Source organism: Somniosus microcephalus, chromosome 26 (genome assembly GCF_052327205.1).
Source record: "Somniosus microcephalus isolate GS21.2 chromosome 26, FLI_Smic_1.0, whole genome shotgun sequence".
Classification (NCBI taxonomy): Eukaryota; Metazoa; Chordata; class Chondrichthyes; order Squaliformes; family Somniosidae; genus Somniosus; species Somniosus microcephalus.
The window spans coordinates 610,200-634,394 of NC_141012.1; the positions used below are offsets into that span (position 1 = coordinate 610,200).

Below are 24,195 nucleotides of genomic sequence, written 5' to 3' on the forward strand. Positions count from 1 at the left end.
AGATTTCCACTACCCTTTGTGTGAAATAGTGTTTATTGATTTCACTCACGCTGAATGGCCTGGCTCTAATTTTAAGATTCTGTCCCCTTGTTCTGGATTCCCCAACAGAGAAAATAGCTTCACTGTATCTACCCAATCAAATCCCTTATCATTTTAAATATCTCAATTAAATCACCCCTCAACCTTCTAAACTCAAGGCCAAACTTGTTAGCCTTTTCTGTTGTTTTTTGTAGCTGTCTACTGGCTTTTAGTGATGCTTGTAGTTTCTCACCATTTAGAAAATATTCCGCTTTATCTTTCTTGGGTCCAAAGTGGAAACCTCATACTTGCCCGCATTGAACTTTATTTGCCACTGTTTTGCCTACTCACTTAATCTGTCTATGTCCTTTTAAAACTTCCTGCTTCCAAACTGCATTACTGTCCCTCCTAATTTAGGCTAATCTGCAAATCTGGATATACAACTCTCTTCCTTTATCCAAATCATATTGTGAAAAGCTGATGCCCCAGTACAGATCCCTGGGAAACACCACTTGCCACATACCTTTATCCCTGCTTTCTGTCTCCTACCTTGCAACCAATTACCAGCCCATGCCACAAAGTTACCTCCAATTCCATGCAGTTTCATTTTTGCCAATCTCTTGTATGGAACCTTATCAAATGCCTTCTGGAAGTCCATAAAGACAGCATCCATCGACACTTCCTTATCCACCTTGCTCGTGACCTCTAAAAATTCAATTAGATTCGCCAGACATGACTTACCCTTAACAAATCCATGCTGACTCTAATCAGTTCATACTTGTTGGAAATGCTCAGTCACTCTACCCCTGATGATAGATTCCAGTAACTTCTCCATAATGTTGGGCAGACAGGTCTGTAGTTACCTGGTTTCTCTCTTCCTCCCTTAAATAATGGAATGGCATTTGTAATTTTCTTATCCAAAGGTGCAATTCCCAAATTTAGAGAGCTTTGGAAATCTTGGCTAACTCGTGCAATTTCCTCACCCGCTACTTTTAATACTCTAGGGAGGAAATCATCCGGTCCTAGAGATTCGCCTATCTTAAGTTCCATTATTCTCTTCATTACTATTTTTTTAAACTTGTATTAAATCCAAGCAATCCCACTCTCTAATAATATCAGAGGAAGTGAGCTAAAAAAGGGTGCTATGAATTTGAATTCAATTATAAACTTTGGTTATACTTTAAGCAAACTCGTGCTACTTAGATGGTGACTGATGCTAATACAGCACTGTTATCCAATAGGACTAAGCTCATGGGATGACATTGATAAACTCACAGCATTCCCTAAACTGGAAGAAGTGAGGCTTCTGGGAATTTCCTTACTGCAGAGTTATTCTGAGGAGGAGCGACGCAAGCTCGTCATAGCTAGGTAACCATAATCTTTTGATCAGTCTTGAGGATATGCGTTGGGCCATGCCGTGGGGGAAGGTTTGCATCTGAGCTTATGGGTGGGGGAAGGGTTTGTGTTGCAAATTTTTGTATTGGGCTGCATAGGGGAATGTTGTGTTGATGGCTGTGGAGGAGGGTTAGTATCGGGCAACAGCTGTGGAGGTTTGGGTGGGAGGCTTATGGTGTATATATTATTGTGGCTACTGGTATTCATTCTTGTGTTAAGATATCAATGTCCTTTCTAAATATTTGATGCCTAATAAATGAGTTAAATGAAAATGGTTTATTGGCTTATGTCTATTGGCCAGTTCCCTTAGGGTGCAGAACAGTTTCACTTTAAACTGTTCAAAATCACTGTTTTGTTGCAACTCTGAGCTTAACACATGATTCTTAAATTTATAATTGTGTTCCCTAGTCCTGCACTCACCTCATTCCTGTCATGATCTTAAACATGTAAATTCTGCCCCTCCCATCCCCGAAAACCACCTCTTTGCTACCGTTCCCTATAGATAGATGATATGGCATAGTGGTAATGTTACTGGACTAATGAGCCGGAGACGTTACTGGACTAATGAGCCGGAGACAAGGGTTCAAATCCCACCATGGCAGCTGAGGACTTTAAATTCAGTTAAATAAATCTGCAATAAAAAGCTAGTATCGGTACTGGATTATCATAAAAAACCATCGAGTTCACTAATGTCCTTCAGGGAAAGAAATCTGCTATCCTTACTCGGTCTGGCCTATATGTGACCCCAGACCCACAGCAATGTGGTTGACTCTTAACTGCCCTCTGAAATGGCCTAGCAAGCCACTCAGTTGTCAAAAAGCTGGCTCACCACCACCTTCTCGAGGGTAATGGAATGGGCAATAAATACTGGCCTTGCCAGCGACATCCACATCCTGTGAATTAATTATTTAAAAAACTCCACATGAGAGTCTAATCCCTCTTTCTTGCTTGCTTCCCATAGTCTTCAGTGTTCCTATTTTTTAACTATCTAATTCTCCTTTAAAAGAATTTATGCCCAACAACAACTTGCATTTATACAGCGCCTTTAACGTAGTAAAATGTCCCAAGACACTTCACAGGAGCGTTATTAAACAAAATTTGACCGAGCCACATGAGATATTGGGACAGATGACCAAAAGCTTGGTCAAAGAGGTAGGCTTTAAGGAGCATTTTATAGGAGGAGAGAGAGGCGGAGAGGTTTAGGGAGGGAATTCCTGAGCTTCAGGCCCGGGCAGCTGAAGGCACGGCGCCAATGGCCATGGTGGAGCAAGAGGCCAGAATTGGAGGAGCGCAGAGATCTTGGAGGGTTGTAGGGTTGGAGGAGGTTAGAGAGATGAGGGGCAAGGCCATGGAGCGATTTGAAAATAAGGATGAGAATTTTAAAATTAAGGCGTTGTCTGACCGGGAACCAATGTAGTTTGGCGAGCACAGGTGACTGGTGAACGGGATTTGGTGTGAGTTAGGATACGGGCAGCAGAGTTTTGGATGAGCTTAAGTTTATGGAGCTTGTAGCAGAGAATCCCAAATGCTAACCAACCTCTATCCATTTTATTTTTTCTAACCTCCCCTTTAATTATCGATTATCTTTAAATTTTTGTTCCCGTTACTGTTTTGCCGACTATTAGCAACAATGCAAGACTTTAGCTTTATAACTGTGTGCTAAATGGGTGAAATAAATCCAAAAACCTACCTGCCACATCACTGTCCTTGTGCTGCACTAATTCGGAACAGAAAGCTGTGCTTTTACACCTTGTTGGATGGGGTCACTTGTTTGATTTTTACAGAACGTTAATTAATCAAAAACAAACTGATGTCCTCTTTCTGGCAAACTTTCAATTAATTTCATTTTTCTAACCAGGTTGCCATCTATTATGCTGTTAAATGGCAGCAAAGTTGCAGGAGAGAGGGTAGATGCTGAACGGTTTTTCATACGTTACTACATAAATCAGCCAGATGAAGAATTACCAGACAGGCAAGTGATTCATATTCAAAATTGTCAACCTCCACCGCCCTTCTCCCTGCAAACCCCATCTCTCAATTCGTCTACCTTACCACTTCACTCACTGCTTCAACACCCACCTTTCCAACTACATTTTTGACCCACCCACTGTTCTGTTTTCCCTCTTTCCTCCTACTCAGTGTAATCCTTTCTCCTCATCCTATAAATACTTGACACTTCTTTTTGCACAGGAAGACTATAGAAATGTAAGTTTAAAAAGGTATGCTTCACGTTGCACTGTTGGATTGGACAGAATGTCAGTCTCTCCCAGCTGTAGGTTTTGTTCAGATTTAATCGTTGTTCTTTGCAGTTTGCACATTCAATTCTATATCCAAATCCGCCAGTCTTTGTTTTCTCTCCAAAATTTTTATCCTAAGAATCGGGCATTGGCACCAATCCAGGCATTTCTCGAACACCAAAACAGAACAATGTCATCCTTATTAAGATGCAGAATAATAAAAATGGAAGGAAAAAGAAAATAAAGTAATAGTTGCTTTGAGCATGCTTCCAGTCTCGGCTATGGGAAGTGCTCTTCCCAGATCATATGACCAATCACACACTGTCAAGGTAGCCATAAAAGCAGGTAAATGAACAAGGAGGCTGAGGCTCACAATTGGAATTTTAACTCCATATAGAATGCATTTCTTCCCCATCTCAAGCCTGGCTGTTTTGTCTTTCGGTATGTTCAACGCTAATCTATGAAATGTACTGTCTGTTGAAACAAACTAAGTATCCCCACAGTTGGAATAATGCCAACTGCTTCAAACATTGTAAAATGTAATTTCCCATTCACCATCTCTGAATATGATTGTTACATAAAATGTATGTTGGAAAAACATGAAATTGCTGCCTGCCTATTTGCGTCTGGTTTCAATGCTGCACCTATAAAGAGCAACTAAACTGGCTCCCCTGTATTATATAGGACAAAACTGAGAGATGGGTGGCAAAATCAGAAGAAAGACGGTTTTGTCAAGTTGAATGTATGTGGCTATTAATAGTTGTGCATTACTAAGAGAATGTACCTGTCACCAGGTTATCAACTGCTGACTTATTACATCTCCCCCTCCAGAATGTTTGCTTGCTTGCTATCCACAGCCTCATCATTGATGAATCTATTGACATCCTGGTGCTGACAGAAACCTGATTTTCAGGCAGTGGCTACTTTCCCCCCTCACTGAACCTTCCCACCTGGCTACATAATTCACCATGTACCTCACCCAAACTGGCAGTGATTTGGCTCTCTCCATTAAGTCCCTCCACAGATCTATATTAGCACCTTAGCTATTCTATTCCTCTCATCATTTACTTAAAGTTCTCATCGCTTACTGTCCGCCAAGTCCCATGACGACTTCCTTGCTGACATCTCCCTTCTCCTCTTCGATTTTTGCACCGTGATTACTCATCATCGGTAACTTAACCATCTGCCTCAGTTCCCCTTGCCCCCTCTACTCTGACTTCTTTGCCCACTTGTCCTCACTTTCATTTACATCAACTTCTCCCACCCTCATCCACATGCGACCCCTTCCTCTTGCTATTTCACCAGCTCTGAGGTTTTGATCAGTGATATGGCTATCTTGGACCACTTCCTTGTTTCCCTTTCCATCCACATCCTCCTGCCTACTTCCAAATCCACTACCGTCTTGCTCTTCCCTGGCTCCTCAGCAGTTCACTCAGCTCGCCTCATAGCACCCCCTTCCTCTGGCCTTCATGTCTTAGCTGCAGCTGTTGACTGTCTCGGTGAACTACGTCATTTCTGTCTTTGACACCCTTGTCTCTACTATGTCATTCCATTTCTTAATCCTGTTGTATACCTGCCACACAACTGGTTTTGTCCACAGCCAGATCTGGCTTGAACATATTGAGCAGTATCAAGCCTTCCTCTCCACAACCAAATCTTAGAATCATAAAAGTTTACAGCACAGAAGAATGCCATTCAAACAATTGTGTCTGTGCTGTCCCTTTGCTAGTGTAATCCAAAACTAATCCCGCTGCCATGTTCTCTTCCCATAGTCCTGTATCATCTACTTCAAATATTTATCCATTTTTACTTTAAAAGATGCTGCAATCTGCCTCAGTTACTATCTGTGGCAAAGCATTCTATGCTACAACTACCCTTTGAGTTAGATTTTTTCAATAACCTCTTTCCTTGCGCTTCGTGACTATTTTAAATTAATGATCTCTGATTCCCCACCAGGAGATAGGTTTTGATAGTGAATAGGAAAAGACTTTCAGAATTAAAAAAAAATCTCCTTTCAGCCTATTCTGCTCCAATGGACACAGTGCCAATATCTCAAGTCCCTGCTCATCGCTGTAGAAAAGCTATGGTCTACAGAGCAGCAGTGATACCCGCCCTCCTGTATGCCTCAGAGAAATGGACCATGTACAGCAGGCACCTCAAAGCACTGGAGAGGTACCACCAATGCTGCCTCCGCAAGATCCTGCAAATCCATTGGCAGGATAGGCGCACCAACGTCTGTTCTTGCACAGGCCAACATCCCCAGCATCGAAGCTTTGACCACGCTCGATCAGCTCCAATGGATGGGTCACATCGTCCGCATGCCCCATGCGAGACTCCCAAAACAAGCTGTCTACTCGGAGCTCCGACATGGCAAGAGAGCCCCAGATGGGCAGAGGAAACTTTTCAAGGATACCCTCAAAGCCTCCTTGAAAAAGTGCAACATCCCCACGACACCTGGGAATCCCTGACCAAAGACCGCACAAAGTGGAGGAGAAGCATCCGGGAAGGTGCCGAACACCTCGAGTCTCTTCACTGGGAGCAAGCGCAAGGCACGCACATCATCCCAAGCACCCCCACCCGCCTTCAACCACCGTCTGCCCCACATGTGACAGACTGTAGGTCCCGCATTGGACTCATCAGTCACCTGAGAACTCATTTTTAATGTGGAAGCAAGTTATCCTTGGTCCCGCGGGACTGCCTAAGAAGGAAGGAGTTTTCCATCCCTGGGGAATCTACACTCTGTGCTCTCAATGGATTTAATGGCCTCTTTTCTGTTGTACTCTTTGCCCTATATAAAATCTAATATGTTGGCCTTTTTTTAATGGTTTCATCTACCTGCACTCTAACCTTCAGGGGGTATTTGAAGCCTACGTCTCTCTTCTGCATCTTGCAGTTTTTCCATTCAGTATACACTCCCATTCTTTGTTTTCCCTCCCAGAATGTATTGCCTCACACTTCTCCATAATAAATTGCATCTACCACTAGTCCACTAACCTGTCTGTCCTCCTGAAATCTTTTACAGTCTCCTCTTCATTTGCCACATATCTACTTTTGTGTCATATTACTCCATCATCCTGGAGGTGCCTTAACACCCCTTCTGCTTTCACCCTCACCTCTACCACAGTGTGAGGCAGTTGCCTTAAGTACCACCACCTCCTTCTCTTTGCCCTGACCCCCATAACCTCTGCAGCTTCTCTCCTGCTCCCTCAATCTGCTCCACATTGAACTCTTGGTCCTCTCCACTATCCTTTCTGGACCTAATGCTCATCAACATTGTTAATGGCAATCTTTGCTTGGGTTCTGCTCCCTCTTCAAAAGCATGGTAATTACCTCTTCCCTCCCACCTACTGGAGAAAAAGAACTCATCCTTGACCTGTCTTGTCATCTACAGCTACCCCCATCTCTAACTTTCCTTTCATCGCTAAGCTCCTTGTACATGTTGCATTCCAGCATCGAGCTCGTCTTTTTTCCCCGGAACCCCGAGGTGTACCCCTTGAAGCCAGTTTCTGCCCTGCTCACAGCACCAAGACAGCACTGGTCATAGTCAGCAACAATGTCCTTTGTGTCTGAGACTGAGGTATGTAATCCCTCCTTGTGATGTTTTAGTTACTGATTATCCTTCCCCCTTCCACCAACTTTCCTCCATGGCCAACCTCTGTGGGACTGACCACCTTGACCCTGCAACTGCCTTTGTAGTATCTGAATGCCTGTCTGACATTAAACACCTGATTTTACATAGAAACATAGAAGATGTTCTTCTATGTTCTAGCCCCTCAGCGGCAGCAGCGGGGCTATAAAAGTCCCCAGAGACCAGGTAAGGCCTCAGTGCGTCGGCGGGAAACTCAGCGGCAGCAGCGGGGCTATAAAAGTCCCCAGAGACCAGGTAAGGCCTCAGTCCGTCAGCGGGAAACTCAGCGGCAGCAGCGGGGCTATAAAAGTCCCCAGAGACCAGGTAAGGCGTACCAGTCTCCCGTCTCTGAACTCGGAGGGAAGGAGAGAGGTAAAAAGTAATCGGGGTGTGACGTCACCAGGGAGCAGGTAAGTGATTGGTTGGTGAGTATTTCTCTCTCTTCATTACAAGCTTGAATTCTGTGGTGTTAAATTTCTAGGGTCTCTGTGTTGTAGTGGGGACAGTTGGTAAATAAAGCGCCCTAGAGTATACCTGTAACTGGGGTATTGAATAAATTTTAAAATTAATTAAAGGAGTAAGTCATGGCAGGAGAGCTCAGACCCGTGTTCTGCTCCTCTTGCTCCATGTGGGAAGTCAGGGACGCTGCCAGTGTCCCTGGCGACCATGTGTGCGGGAAATGCATCCAGCTGCAGCTACTTGTAGACCGCATTGCGGCGCTCGAGCTGCGGGTGGATGAGTTTTGGAGCATGCGCGATGCTGAGAGGGTCGTGGATAGCACGTTTAGCGAGTTGTTCACGCCGCAGGGTAGGGCTGCACAGGCAGAAAGAACTTGGGTGACCATCAGGCGGAGCAACAGAGGCAGGCAGGAAGTGCAGGGGCCCCCTGCGGACATCCCCCTTTCAAACAGGTATACCAAGTTGGATACTGTTGAGGGGGATGACTCACCAGGGGAAGGCAGCAGCAGCCAGCTTCCTGTCACCAGGGACGCTTCTGCTGCTCAGAAAGGGAGGAAAAAGAGTGGGAGAGCAATAGTGGTAGGGGATTCTATCGTAAGGGGAACAGATAGGCGTTTCTGTGGCCGCAAACGTGACTCCAGGATGGTTTGTTGCCTCCCTGGGGCCAGGGTCATGGATGTCACTGAGCGGCTGCAGGGCATTCTTAAGGGGGAGGGTGAGCAGGCAGAGGTCGTGGTCCACATTGGGACCAACGACATAGGTAGGAAGGGGGATGAGGTCCTGCATCAAGAATTTAGGGAGCTAGGTAGCAAATTAAAGAACAGGACCTCAAAGGTTGTAATCTCTGGATTACTCCCAGCGCCACGTGCTAGTGAGTATAGGAATAGGAGGATAGAACAGATGAATGCGTGGCTAAAGAGTTGGTGCAGGAGGGAGGGTTTTAGTTTCCTGGATCATTGGGCCTGCTTCTGGGAAAGGTGGGACTTGTACAAGTCGGACGGGTTGCACCTGAACCAGAGCGGGACAAATATCCTTGCGGGGAGGTTTGCTAGCACTGTTGGGGGGGGTTTAAACTAACTTGGCAGGGGGATGGGCTACAGAGGGGAGCTGAAATAGGGGGTGATGTGCTGCCAATTATAGAGAAAAAAACAAGCCAGCATGGTAGACAGGGCAAATATACAAGGGCAAGGCTGGATGGCACCTATTTTAATGCAAGGAGTCTTGCAAATAAGGTGGATGAACTGAAGGTGTTGATAAACACATGGGAGTATGATATTGTTGCTATCACGGAGACATGGATGAGGGAGGGGCAAGACTGGCAGCTCAATATTCCGGGGTACAGAATCTTCAGGCGAGACAGAGGGGGAGGTATAAGAGGAGGGGGTGTCGCAATATTAATTAAGGAGTCAATTACTGCAGTAAGGAGGGATGACATATTAGCAGGTTCCTCTAATGAGGCCATATGGGTGGAGCTTAAAAACAAAAAGGGGGCAAGCACTTTGCTGGGAGTGTACTATAGGCCTCCAAACAGTCAGGGGGAGATAGAGGAACAAATATGTAGGCAAATCTCAGAGAAATGTGCAAATAATAGGGTAATAATAAAGGGGGATTTCAACTTCCCCAATATTAACTGGGATAGTCAGAGTGTGAAAGGCACAGAGGGTGTAAAATTCTTAAAGTGCATCCAGGAGAGCTTTTTGCGCCAGCTTGTAGAAGGTCCTACAAGAGAGGGGGCGGTACTGGACCTAATTCTAGGGAATGTGGCCGGCCAAGTGGAAGAAGCGCTAGTAGGTGAGCACTTTGGTGACAGTGACCATAATATGGTGAGATTTAAAGTGGTCATGGAAAAGGACAGGGATGGGCCGGAAATAAAGGTTCTAAATTGGGGGAAGGCCGATTTTAATAGGATAAGGCAGGATCTGGCCAAAATGGACTGGGATCAGCTACTTGTAGGAAAATCCGCATCGGAGCAATGGGAGGCTTTCAGAAGGGAGATTGAGATCATACAATGGCAACATGTTCCCGTAAAGGTCAAGGGTGGTTCCAAAAACCACAGGGAACCTTGGATGTCAGGGGATATACGAGAATGGATTAGAAAAAAAAGGAGGGCTTTTGGCAGATACAAAAGGCTAAAGACGGAGGAAGCCCTAGAGGAGTACAAAAAGTGCAGGGGGGTACTTAAAAAAGAAATTAGGAGATCAAGGCGGGGCCATGAAATAACACTGGCGAGCAAAATAAAGGAAAACCCTAAGATGTTTTATAAGTATATTAAGGGTAAGAGGATAACTAGGGAAAAAATAGGGCCCATTAGGGACAAAAGTGGCAATCTGTGTGTGGAGCCGGAAGATGTAGGAGGGGTTCTAAATGAATTTTTTGCATCTGTTTTCACTATGGAGAGGGACGATGTAGACATAGAAATAGGGCGGGGGGACTGTGATATGCTCGAACATATTAACATCGAGAGGGAGGAGGTATTGGCGGTTTTAGCAGGCCTAAAAATGGATAAATCCCCAGGCCCGGACGAAATGTATCCCAGGCTGCTGTGTGAGGCAAAGGAAGAGATTGCGGGGGCTCTAACACATATATTCAGAACCCCTCTGGCCACAGGGGATGTGCCAGAGGACTAGAGAACCGCTAATGTAGTACCATTATTCAAGAAGGGGAGTAGGGAAAAACCGGGGAACTACAGGCCAGTGAGCCTAACATCAGTGGTAGGAAAATTATTGGAAAAAATTCTGAGGGACAAAATTAGTCTCCACTTGGAGAGGCAAGGATTAATCAGGGATAGTCAACATGGCTTTGTCAAGGGACGATCATGTCTGACTAATTTGATTGAATTTTTTGATGGGGTGACTAGGTGTGTGGATGAGGGTAACGCAGTGGATGTGGTATACATGGATTTCAGTAAGGCCTTCGATAAAGTCCCGCACGGGAGACTGGTCAAGAAGGTAAGAGCCCATGGAATCCAGGGTGCCTTGGCACATTGGATACAAAACTGGCTTAGTGGCAGAGGGTGATGGTCGATGGTTGTTTTTGTGACTGGAAGCCTGTGGCCACTGGGGTACCACAGGGATCGGTGCTGGGTCCCTTGCTGTTTGTGGTCTACATAAATGACTTGGATATGAATGTAAAAGGTATGATCAGTAAGTTCGCGGATGATACAAAAATTGGTAGGGTGGTAAATAGCGAGGAGGGTAGCCTCAGTCTGCAGGACGATATAGATGGGTTGGTCAGATGGGCGGAACAGTGGCAAATGGAATTTAACCCGGAAAAGTGCGAGGTGATGCACTTTGGGGGGACTAACAAGGCAAGGGAATACACAATGAATGGTAAGACCCTAGGCAAGACAGAGGGTCAGAGGGATCTGGGTGTGCAAGTACATAGATCCCTGAAGGCGGCGGAACAGGTGGATAAGGTGGTAAAAAAGGCATATGGGATACATGCCTTCATTAGCCGAGGCATAGAATATAAGAGCAAGGAGGTTATGATGGAGCTGTATAAAACACTGGTTAGGCCACAGCTGGAATACTGTGTGCAGTTCTGGTCGCCACACTACAGGAAGGATGTGATAGCTTTGGAGAGGGTGCAGAGGAGATTTACCAGGATGTTACCAGGGCTGGAGCGCTTCAGCTATGAAGAGAGACTGGGCAGATTGGGTTCGTTTTCCTTGGAGCAGAGGAGGCTGAGGGGACATGATTGAGGTGTACAAAATTATGAGGGGCATAGATAGGATGGATACTAAGGAGCTTTTTCCCTTAGTAGAAGGGTCAATAACTAGGGGGCATAGATTCAAGGTAAAGGGCGGGAAGTTTAGAGGGGATTTGAGAGAGAACTTTTTCACCCAGAGGGTGGTTGGAGTCTGGAACTCACTGCCTGAAAGGGTTGTGGAGGCTGGAACCCTCACAACATTTAAGAAGCATTTGGATGAGCACTTGAAATGCCATAGCATACAAGGCTACGGACCAAATGCTGGAATATGGGATTAGATTAGACAGGGCTTGATGGCCGGCGCGGACACGATGGGCCGAAGGGCCTCTATCCGTGCTGTATAACTCTATGACTCCATAGGAGCAGGAGTAGGCCATTCAGCCCCTCGAGCCTACTCCGCCATTCAATGAGATCACGGCTGATCATCCAAATTCAGTACCCTGTCCCTGATTTCTCCCCATATCCCTTGATCCCTTTAGCCTTAAGAAATATATCTAACTCCTTCTTGAATATATTTAATGAATTGGCCTCAACTGCCTTCTGTGGTAGAGAATTCCACAGGTTCACCACTCTCTGGGTGAAGAAATTCCTCCTCATCTCTGTCCTAAATGGCTTAGCCCTTATCTTTAGACTGTGACCCCTGGTTCTGGACTCCCCCGCCATCGGGAACATCCTGCATCTAGTCAGTCTGGTCCTGTTAGAATTTTATAAGTTTCAATGAGATCCCCTCTCATTCCTCTAAACTCCAGCGAATATAAGCCCAGTCGACCCAATCTCTCCTCATACGTCATTCCTGCCATCCCAGGTATCAGTCTGGGGAATCTTCGCTGCACTCCCTCCATGGCAAGAACATCCTTCCTCGGATAAGGCAACCAAAACTGCACACAATACTCAAGGTGCGGTCTCACCAAGGCCCTGTACAACTGCAGCAAGACATCCTTGTTCTTGTACTTGAACCCTCTCGCTATGAATGCCAACATTCCATTTGCCGCCTTAACTGCCTGCTGCACCTGCATGCTTACCTTCAGCGACTGGTGCACAAGGACACCCAGGTCTCGTTGCACTTCCCCTTCTCCCAATCTATTGCTGTTCAGATAATCTGCCTTCCTGTTTTTGCCACCAAAGTGGATAACCTCGCATTTATCCACATTGGGCAGATGCATGGCAGATGCAGTATAATCACCCAACCTGTCCAAATCATACTGGAGTTTCTCGGCATCCTCCTCACAGCACATACGCCCACCCAGCTTTGTGTCGTCTGCAAACTTGGAGATATTACATCTAGTTCCCCTCGTCTAGATCATTAATATATATTGTGAGTAGCTGGGGTCCTAGCACCGATCCCTGCGGTACCCCAGCAGTCACTGCCTGCCACTCGGAAAAAGACCCGTTTGTTCCAACTCTTTGCTTCCTGTCTGCCAACCAGTTCTCTATCCAAGTCAGTACCTTACCCCCAATCCCATGTGCTTTAACTTTACACGCTAATCTCTTAGGCGGGACCTTATCGAAAGCCTTCTGAAAGTCCAAATACACCACATCCACTGGTTCTCCCTTATCTATTCTACCAGTTACATCCTCAAAAAAATTCCAGTAGATTAGTCAAGCACGATTTACCTTTTGTAAATCCATGTTGACTTTGTCTGATCCTGTCACTGTTTTCCAAGTGCTCTGCTATTACACCTTTTATAGTGGACTCTAGCATTTTCCCCACTACCGATGTCAGGCATACTATAATTCCCCGTTTTCTCTCTACCACCTGTTTTAAATAGTGGGGTTACATTAGCTATCCTCCAATCCATGGGAACTGTTCCAGAGTCTATAGAATTTTGGAGGATGACCAGCAATGCATCTACTATTTCTAGGGCCACTTCCTTAAGTACCCTAGAATGTAGATTATCAAGCCCTGGGGATTTATCGGCCTTCAATCCCGTCAATTTCCCCAACACCATTTCCTTTCAAATATGGATTTCATTCAGTTCTTCCCTCTCATTAAACCCTATGTTCCCCGATATCTCTGGGAGGTTATTTGTGTCCTCCTTTGGGAAGACAGAACCAAAGTATGTATTTAATTGGTCTGCCATTTCTTTGTTCCCCATTATAAATTCCCCTGATTCTGACTGCAAGGGACCTACGCTTGACTTCACCAATCTTTTTCTCTTCACATATCTATAGAAGCTTTTAGTCAGTTTTTATGTTCCCTGCAAGCTTACTCTCACACTATTTTCCCCCACTTAATTAATCCCTTTGTCCTCCTTTGCTGAATCCTGAACTGCTCCCAATCCTCAGGTTTGCTGCTTTTTCTGGCCAATTTATATGTCCTTTCCTTGGATCTTATGCTGTCCCTCATTTCCCTTGTTAGCCAGGGTTGAGTCATCTTTTTTGTTTTATTTTAATGCCAAACAGGGATGAACAAATTCTGTAGTTCATCCATGCGATCTTTAAATGTTTACCATTGCCTATCTAACGTCAACCCTTTAAGTAACGTTCCCCATTCCATCCTAGCCAACGTGCGCCTCATACCATCGTAGTTTCCTTTATTTAAATTCAGGACCCTAGTCTCTGAGTCAAATACTTCACTCTCCATCTTAATTAAGAATTCGATCATATTATGATCGCTCCGCCCCAAGGGGCCTCGCACAAGATTGCTAATTAATCCTTTCTCATTACATAATACCCAGTCTAAGATGGCCTGATCTCTAGTTGGTTCCTTGACATATTGGTCCAGGAAACCATCCCGTATACACTCTAGGAATTCCTCCTCCACCATATTGTTACTAATTTGGTTAGCCCAATCTATATGTAGATTAAAGTCACCCATGATAACTGCTGTGCCCTTATTGCACGCGTCTCTGACTTCTCCTTTAATGCCTTCCCCAACCTCAGCATTACTGTTTGGGGGTCTGTAATCAACCCCCACGAACGTTTTCTGCCCCATGGTATTTCTCAGCTCTACCCATACAGATTCCACATCATCAGAGCTAATATCCTTCCTTACTATAGTGTTAATCTCCTCTTTAACCAGCAATGCTACCCCACCTCCTTTTCGCCTGTCTTTCCTGAATATTGAATACCCCTAGATGTTGAATTCCCAGCCTTGGTCACCCTGGAGCCATGTCTCCGTAATCCCAATTATATCATATCCGTTTACATCTATTTGCGCAGCTAATTCATCCACCTTATTACGAATGCTCCTAGCATTAAGACACAAAGCCTTCAGGCTTGTTTTTTTAACACTCTTCGACCATTTAGAATTATTATTTACTGTGGCCATGTTTGATTTAAATGCTTGATTTTTCTGACTGTCACTTTTGCTTTTCTCCTTCCTGTCTTTTGCTTCTATCCTTGCTTCCCTTTCCTCTGTCTCCCTGCACAGGTTCCCAACCCCCTGCTATTTTAGTTTAAACCCTCCCCAACAGCACTAGCAAACACTCCCCCTAGGACATCGGTCCCTGTCCTGCCCAGGTGCAAACCGTCCAGTATATACTGGTCCCACCTCCCCCAGAACCGGTTCCAATGTCCCAGGAATTTGAATCCCTCCCCCTTGCACCATTCCTCTAGCTACGTATTCATCGGAAATATTCTTCTATTTCTACTCTGACTAGCACGTGGCACTGGTAGCAATCCTGAGATTACTACCTTTGAGGTCCTATTTTTTAATTTACCTCCTAACTCCCTATATTCAGCTTTTAGGACCTCATCCTGGTTTTTCCCTATATCGTTGGTACCTATATGCACCACAACAACTGGCTGTTCACCCTCCCCCTCCAGAATGCTCTGCAGCCGCTCCAAGACATCCTTGACCCTTGCACCAGGGAGGCAACATACCTTCCTGGAGTCTCGTTTGCAGCCGCAGAAACGCCTATCTATTCCCCTTACAATAGAATCCCCCATCACTAAAGCTCTCCCACTCTTTTTCCTACCATCCTGTGCAGCAGAGCCACCCACGGTGCCAGGAAGTTGGCTGCTGCTGCGTTCCCCCGATAAGCCATCTCCCTCAACAATATCCAAATCGGTATATCTGTTTGAGGGGGATGGTCACATGGGACCCCTGCACTACCTGCCTGCGCCTACTACTCTGCCTGGTGGTCACCCATTCCCTTCCTGCCTGTGCAGCCTTTACTTGCAGTGTGACCAACTGATTAAACGTGATATCCACGACATCCTCAGCATCGCGAATGCTCCAGTATATAGCCATTCGCAGCTCCAGCGCCACAATGCGGTCTGCCAGTAGCTGCAGCTGGATACACTTCCCGCACACATGGTCGTCAGGGACACAGGAAGTGTCCCTGATTTCCCACATAGTGCAGGAGGCGCATGCCACGGGGCCGAGCTGTGCTGTCATGACTTACCCTTCAATTAATTTAAATTAACTTAAATCAAATCAATACCACCAATTACACTACAATTAAATGATATACTCAAGGGCCCTTGGTTACTTGCACTCCCCGATACACAACAGAGATCTTAGAAACTATAACCACTAAAATTAAGACCTTCTAAACTTTATGAACTATTAACCTTAACTGTCAAAACTATAGAGTAGTATAAATACTCACCTGGCTGTTCTCACCCAATCAGCTGCTTCCTCTTGCCCGCGTCGCTTTTGGAATCGTGGCTTGGCTCTGGACCACCGGTGCCAGTCTGCAAGATTGACTGGCCTTTGACTTTGGTTCCACTCCTACCTGTTGCACCAGATCTCCAGGAATGGCTTCTCTAGCTCCTGCATAGTCACCTGCAGTTGCCCAATCATAGAATCATACATAGAAGGAGGCCGTTTGGCCCATCATGTCTGTGCCGGCTCTTTGAAAGAGTTATCCAATTAGTCCCACTCCTTTGCTCTTTCTGCATAGCCTGTAAATTATTCCAAGTATTTATTCAATTCTCTTTTGAAAGTTATTACAGAATTTGCTTCCACTGCCCTTTCAGACAGTGCATTCCAGATCACAACAACTCAGTATAATTTCCCCCCCCCCCCCCCCCCTCATGTCACCTCTGGTTCTTTTGCCAATTACCTTAAATCTGTGTCCTCTGGTTCCCAACACATTTGCCACTGGAAACAGTTTCTCCTTAATTTTTTAAAATTTGATCATGGCATCTGGGCAAGCCAGCATTTATTGCCCATCCCTAATTGCCCTTGAGAAGGTGGTGGTGAGCTGCCTTCTGGAGCCGCTGCAGTCCGTGTGGTGAAGGTACTCCCACAGTGCTGTTAGGGAGGGAGTTCCGGGATTTTGACCCAGTGACGATGAAGGAACGGCGATATATTTCCAAGTCAGGATGGTGTGTGACTTGGAGGGGAACTTGGAGGTGGTGGTGTTCCCATGCGCCTGCTGCCCTTGTCCTTCTAGGTGGTAGAGGTCGCGGGTTTGGGAGGTGCTGCCGAAGAAGCCTTGGTGAGTTGCTGCAGTGCATCTTGTAGATGGTACACACTGCAGCTACGGTATGCTGGTGGTGGAGGGAGTGAATGTTTAAGGTGGGGGATGGGGTGCCAATCAAGCGGCTGCTTTGTCCTGGATGGTGTTGAGCTTTTTGCGTGTTGTTGGAGCTGCACTCATCCAGGCAAGTGGAGAGTATTCCATCACACTCCTGACTTGTGCCTTGTAGATGGTGGAAAGGCTTTGGGGAGTCAGGAGGTGAGACACTTGCTGCAGAATACCTAGCCTCTGACCTCTCTTTGCCACAGTATTTATGTGGCTGGTCCAGTTAAGTTTCTGGTCAATGGTGCCCCCCAGGATGTTGATGGTGGGGGATTCCACGATGGTAATGCCGTTGAATGTCAAGGGGCGGTGGCTAGACTCTCGCTTGTTGGAGATAGTCATTGCCTGGCACTTCTGTGGCGCGAATGTTACCTGCCACTTATCAGCCCAAGCCTGAACATCATCCAGGTCTTGTTGCATGCGGGCATAGACTGCTTCATTATCTGTGGAGTTGCGAATGGCACTGAACACTGCAGTCATCAGCGAACATCTCCATTTCTGATCTTATGTTGGAGGGAAGGTCATTGATGAAGCAGCTGAAGATGGTTGGGCCTGGACACTGCCCTGAGGAACTCCTGCAGCGATAATTCTCCTTAATTATACTTCTATCAAATCTCCCCTTAACCTTCTCTGCTATAAGGAGAACAACCCTAGTTTCTCTGGTCTCTCCGCATAACTGAAGTCTTTCATCCCTGGTACCATTCTAGTAAACCTCTATGCCCTCTCTAAGATCTTGATGTCCTTCCTAAAGTGTGGTGCCCAGAATTGGCCACAATACTCCTGCTTGGGCCTAACCAGTGTTTTATAAAGGTTTATCAGAATTTCCTTGCTTTTGTACTCTTATGCCTATATATGTTTATAAAGCCATGGATCCTGTGTGCCTTTTTAACAGCCTTCTCAATTTGTCCTTCTACCTTCAAAGATTGTGTACATACATCTCCAGGTCTCTCTCTTTCTGCACCCCCTTTAAAATTGTACCATTTAGTTTATATTGCCTCTCTTCATTCTTACTAGTTCACTTAACACTTCTCTGCCATGTGACTGCCCATTTCACCCATTCCTCCTGAAGTCTGTTACTGTCCTCACTGTTTACTACATTTCCAAATTTTGTGCCATCTGCAAACTTTGAAATTATGCCCTGTATACCCAAGTCCAGGTCATTTTTCTATATCAAAAGGAGCACTGGTCCGAACACCGATCCCTGAGGAACATCACTGTATACTTCCCTCCAGACTGAAACAACTGTTCACCACTACTCTCTGCTTTCCATCCCTTAGCCAATTTAGTGTCCCCGTTGCTGCTGCCCTTTAATTCAATGGGTAATTTGTCAAATGTCTTTTGAAAGTTCATATACACAACATCAAACGCACTACCCTCTCCATTACTTCATCAAAGAACTTGATCAAGTTAGTCAAACATGATTTGCCTTTAACAAAATCTGTGCTGGTTTTCACCTTTGACCTTCCACTCCTCATGTACAGGCTGCTCATCGGAGACATCATCCTTTGACATGGGGTGCACTTCCAGATGTATGTTGATGACACCAGCTCTAACTGCGCCACTCCCCTTGACCCTATGACTGCCTCTGTGGTATCGGAATGCCTGTCTGACTAAATTTACTTTGGGCACGAATCGGGCATGTGAGGCTGGGGTCCAAGCCCCCATGGCTTTTTTGTGGTGAGGCCTGGGCCATTTTAACTCGCAGGCCTTATTTCAATATGTTTGATGGGCTGCACTCCTGAGTGCATCATGAATTGGGCAACCCGTACACATCACGTACGCAATTTTTGACCCAACTAAATAGGCCTACGTAAAGCTTGAATGCACCACTTAAAGTGAGGATCATTGAAGAACTGTGGAAGGCTTTTTGAGGACACATAAGTCGAAGGGCTCCCTCCCACTTTTCAGATGCCTCGCAGGAGGTCCTAGTGGAGGAAATGAAGAAGGGAGCAGCTGCTCTTCAGAATGCATAAGGGCATCCCCAAGGCCAGAATGAAGCAGGCCTGGATAGAGGTGTCAGAGAGTCAGTGGCAGCAGCATCGCCTCCGGAACCTGGGTTCAAGGACTTCATGAGCAGCAAGGGTGAGTACAGCTCTTCACCTCTCCTCCTTTCTCAACAGCACTACTTTCATCCCCTCCCCCACCAGTGTCCATAATTTCCTCCTGTCTATCACATCCTTCACATACAAGGGCCATACTGCCACACCTCTTTCTCATTCCAAACATACTAATCTCTTCCTTTCCTCTCTTCACCCCATACACACACACTCTTCTCACGTACTACCACTTGCACAACCACTAACTCTTCCCACCACTCCTTCCTCATTGCACACTTGCCTTTATATTCTTCACCTCCCCGTTCTCATCACTTCTCCACATATCAACACATCCAATATGTGCAGAAGCCCCACATATTTCCACTGACCTTTTCAACAGCCACTCACTAACTCTCACCCCCTCTTTCTGCAGGACAAGACCCTGCATAATTCCAGGACCAAGACGGGGGGGGAAGACTACCTAACATCATAACCCTTGTCAAAGCAGAGCACAAAGGCCGGGAGATCACTGGCCCAGACAGAGTCATGAGTATCTGGAAAGGAGAGGCTAGTGGATTACCTCAGCAGCATATCATGTGTATCCCTTCATTCACCTCAGCAAATATGCAGCAACCTTCACAACTTCAAGCTGCATTCTCAAGATTGTCACCTGCTAATGTTCAGCTTCTATCTGTCATCCTAACTCTCGTCTCTTCTCTTGCTTCTAGGTCCTTCTCAGCAGCAGCATGCTTGTGTACAAGAGACACCTCTGAGGAAGACATTCTTCCTGAGGATGCACCGTCACTCACTCCATCCCTCTCAGGCACTAGCTCAGACATTGGCCCTTCACGTGGGGTAGATAGTGAGCTATCGGGGTCTGCAATTGAAGAAACACCTAGCACTAGTGGGTAGCAACAGGTACTGGTGACAGGGCCAGCTCAGGAGGAGCAGGCCCTCTCCCAGCTCTTTTGAGGTCGATGGCGATGCAGACTTCATGGGCCCAGTCATGACTAGAAAACTTCTGGCATCTCACCATATGAGGCATGCCAAGGAGTTTCAGTTGTATGGTTAAGAGTGTGGAGGAGTCTGCTTCTAGCCTGTGTGGTGTCATTTCGCTTGGCATCACTACTGCTGTCTACTCTGGAGAGTGTGGTCACCTCCAGGAATGCTGCGGCCGGTCCCCACAGCAGGTGTCCGTGTTCACACGCTTTGCCGTTTTGGTGCTAATGGATGCCAATGGGGGAGGCCAGCCTAGATCAAAAGTAAATATTCCATAGGATTTGGATGGCATCAAAGCCATGTCTGTTAATAAAAACATGTCTCAACACTCCCCATCTTATAAACTTCTTCTCCCAGCAAAGGAATCTAGGAACTCGAGCTAAATTACGCCAGAGTGGCCCCTGTTGGTACCTCATTCACTGGGAGCACCTCCATCTAAAGCTTTGATAGATACCTTCTAAAGAATAAAAATTTGAGGAAACAAATAACTTCATATCCTTGTTCAGAGCGATATGAATCAAGGTCATGAACTGCTTTCACATGCTGACATTGGCTTATTTCTTTTGAACCTGGAATCCAGGTGTAGATTGTTTCCTCCACAGAGGGCAGCCAGCCAGGTGTGTTCTGTAGACCCTGTAGAGGAATGAAGTGACTCCCTTAATGAGTCCATTTAATGCAATAATAAAATTTATATTCCCATACCCCGTAAGATAGTCTCTCCAAGACTGCCACAAAAAATAATTGACGTTTACAAAATATTACTGCGTAAATTTGACGGCTGTATATGATGTCTTCGGCGGGTCTGTCCTGACAACTATCCCTAATGACGCATTCTAGAAGCTTCCTACAACTGAAGTTAAACTGACAGGCCTGTAGTTATCTGGTTTCTCTCTCCCACCCTTCTTAAAAAATGGATTGACATTAGCAAATTTCCAATCCAACAGCACAGGTCATGAATCAAGAGAGCTTTAAAAGATTATGACTAATTCTTTTACTAATTTCTCACTTATTCCTTTTAAAACCCTGGGGTAGAAACCATCAGGTCCTGGAGATTTATCTATCCTAAGTCCCATTATTTTCTCCATTATAATTTTTTTAACTTGTATTGAATCCAATAAGTTCCTCCCCCTAATTTATTTTTAGCTTCCCTCCTATCACTTGAAAATAGATACAAAGTGTTTGTTTAATAGATCTGCCATTACCTTGTCTGTTACAGTATCACCTGCATCTGCCTTTAATTGCCCACATCTCCCTTTGCCACTCTTAATATATTAATAAAAATTTCTACTATTGGGTTTTATATTACTTGCAAGTTTTTTCCATATTCCTTTTTGCAGCTCATAATATTTTCTTTGTGTCGCTTTGTTGCTTTCTATATTTTTCCCAGTCTACTGGATTACTGTAGTGTATGTACCTTTAAGAGGAACTATGTTTTTGAAGCCCCTGTATACTGTAGTACCAGTAGTGACCACTTGGGTATATAAGCCTGTGTAGCGTCTTGTGTTGTTAGTTCACCTCCAGACTTTGTTCGGTAAACACTTGTTAAATCAACTCCTGCATTCCGTGTCTCCATTAACACACGGATCTAACAGTGGCGACGAGTTAGAAACGAACTTACCTGCAATTCGGCAGCACCTCAAGGGGATCGATTCCTCAGACGAAGGTCGAAGCCAGAAGCAAGAAAAAAAAATAACTCGAAGAAACTCGAAAACGAGGGCCAGGCTTGGTCTCCAGTCTGTGGTTTCCCCAGCTAAACGGGCTGGTGGCAGGTAGTGCACTGATCCTTCCTGGGCTGCGGCGGGCTAGAGCTTGATCGGGTGGCTCTGCAACGGGGCCGGGCAGCGAGTCGGGAAGCAGAAGCAAAGAGAGAGAGAGGGTGGAGCACTCGGCGCGTTCGGACCGAGCAGAGGGAGGGGAAAGCCCCAGAGGGTCCGCTCCACGACGGGAACGGTTCTCCAAGTAACGGAGAAACTATTGAAGCGCTATAATAAAAAAAAGTCGCAGAGGGTCCGCTCCACGATGGGAACGGTTCTTCAATTACGGAGAGAATATTGAAGCGATATATTAAAAAAAATAGAAATACCGCGAAAAGCTGCAGGTCGCAACGGGAACCGCGGAGAACAGCGTTGACGGCAGCGGTGGGAAAGCGCGGGAGGCGCCATCTTAACTCGGCGGGGAAGCAAGAAAAGCGCGGGAGGCGCCATTTTGATCCATCGGGGATGGAGGAAAAGCGCGGGAAGCACCATTTTAGATTTTCAAGATGCCGAAGACTGGCAATATTACTCCTTTCGATAGTGATATAGAAGATTGGACCACATATGTGGAAAGAGTGGAGGTATATTGCAAGGCGAATGAAGTAGCGGATGATAAAAAGGCATCGGTACTTCTAAATCTGATGGGCGCAAGGACATACGGGCTGTTATGAAACTTGATCTCTCCAGCCAAACCGATGGACAAGAATTTTAATGAGATTGTTGATACCTTACAGGAGCACTTAAACCCAACACCGCTGCTGATAGCGGAACGATTTAAATTCTTCAGGAGGAATCAGCACAAGAATGAAAGTAACGCTGATTACCTCACCGAATTACGAAAGCTGTCAAAGCACTGCCAATTCGGGGCAGGACTGGCAGATTCTCTACGAGACAAATTCGTCTGCGGTCTCCTAAGCGAAGGAACACAGAAAAGACTACTTTATGAGAAAGATTTGACACTGGACAAGGCTTTCAGTGTGGCTGTATCATACGAAGCAGCAGCAAGAGGAGCTGCAGAGATACAGCAAAAGCCACAGGACTTCGGCACCCATGAAATGACACGGGGTTTTGAGAGATGTTATCGCTGCGGCAGATCCACCCATGACCAGAAGGACTGCTGGTTCAAGGACAAAGCATGCAGGCAATGCGGAAAGATGGGACACATTGCACGTGTATGCAGATCTGGAAAGAAATCCGCTGACAGTAAAAAGGTCAATAAGGAAAAGTACAGAAAGGTACAAATGATGACGGACAGTAGCTCCGAAGACCAGAAGAGCGATAGCGACTCCGGAAACAAGAGACTAAGCTGTCTCAAATTGCATAATGTAATTGCCAAAGAAGATTACCAGACCATTTGGGTTACCCTCACGATAGCGGGGTCCCCAGTCAAAATGGAGCTACATACAGGATCAGCTCTGACCATCATGAGTCGACGGGATTACGAGCGGCTATTTCCGCATATACCTTTGAAAGACACATCCATTGTCTTGAAGACATATACGGGGCAGAAAGTATACCCCAGAGGGAAAATAAGGGTGCCTGTTGTATACAACGGCAAGGAAATACAGAAGTTGTATTTATACGTTCTGCAAGATGGTGGTCCACCGTTGTTGGGACGTGAATGGATCAGAAAGATACGTTTAGACTGGCACTCCATTCAGACACTGACGGTGACCAGTAAGAAAAAAAACGATGATGATGTCATACCTGGACAATTAAAAGAAATCTTGGCTAACGCCAAAGAAGTGTTTCAACAGGAACTAGGAACCCTGAAAGGCGCCACCGCCTCAATAAAAGTGGAAGATGCGGCAATTCCCAAGTTTTTTAAGACAAAGGCCTGTACCAGTACAATCGACTGGTTTTCGGAGTGGCACCAGCTCCGGCTATCTGGCAAAGAGCTATGGAGCAAGTCCTGCAAGGGATTCTGGGGACTCAATGCTACCTAGACGACATCCTTGTAACAGGAGAAAACGACAACGAGCACCTTGCCAACTTGGAGCAGGTGCTCACGAGGCTGAGAGAACGGGGCCTACGAGCAAATCGCCCCAAGTGCGAATTTTTCCAGAAACAAATATCATATTGTGGCCATGTCATTAACGAAGAAGGGTTGCATAAGTCACCTGAAAAAATTGAAGCGGTCGTAAAGGCCCCAGCGCCTGAAAATGTCTCACAATTAAGGTTGTTACTGGGATTAGTAAATTACTATCATAAATTTTTACCAAACTTGTTGACGGTTCTGCACCCGCTTAACGCACTGCTACAAACGGGAGTAGTTTAGAAATGGAGCGAAGACTAAACGTGCCTTCCATAAATGCAAAGGCTTGATCACGTCCAGGGAAGTGTTGGCTCATAACAACCCATCACTGCCAATCAGACTGGCGTGCAATGCATCCCCTTACGGCGTGGGAGCGGTATCGCATAGATTCCCTGACGGCTCGGAGCGGCCGATAGCTTTTGCGTCACGCTCATTGAACTCAGCTGAGCGTAA

At 45.8% G+C, this 24,195-nt stretch overlaps 1 protein-coding gene across 3 annotated transcripts in view; it reads left to right on the forward strand.

Moving 5' to 3' along the window:
- LOC147100181 (tubulin-specific chaperone cofactor E-like protein) overlaps positions 1 to 24,195 on the forward strand; it is a 100,987-nt gene that overhangs the window by 36,014 nt on the left and 40,778 nt on the right. For all 3 annotated transcript variants that reach the window (XM_085967607.1, XM_085967608.1, XM_085967609.1), the window contains exons 6-7: positions 1,260 to 1,386; positions 3,272 to 3,385. In XM_085967607.1, the coding sequence (XP_085823733.1) occupies positions 1,260 to 1,386; positions 3,272 to 3,385 (241 nt within the window). The remainder of the gene's footprint in view (positions 1 to 1,259; positions 1,387 to 3,271; positions 3,386 to 24,195) is intronic.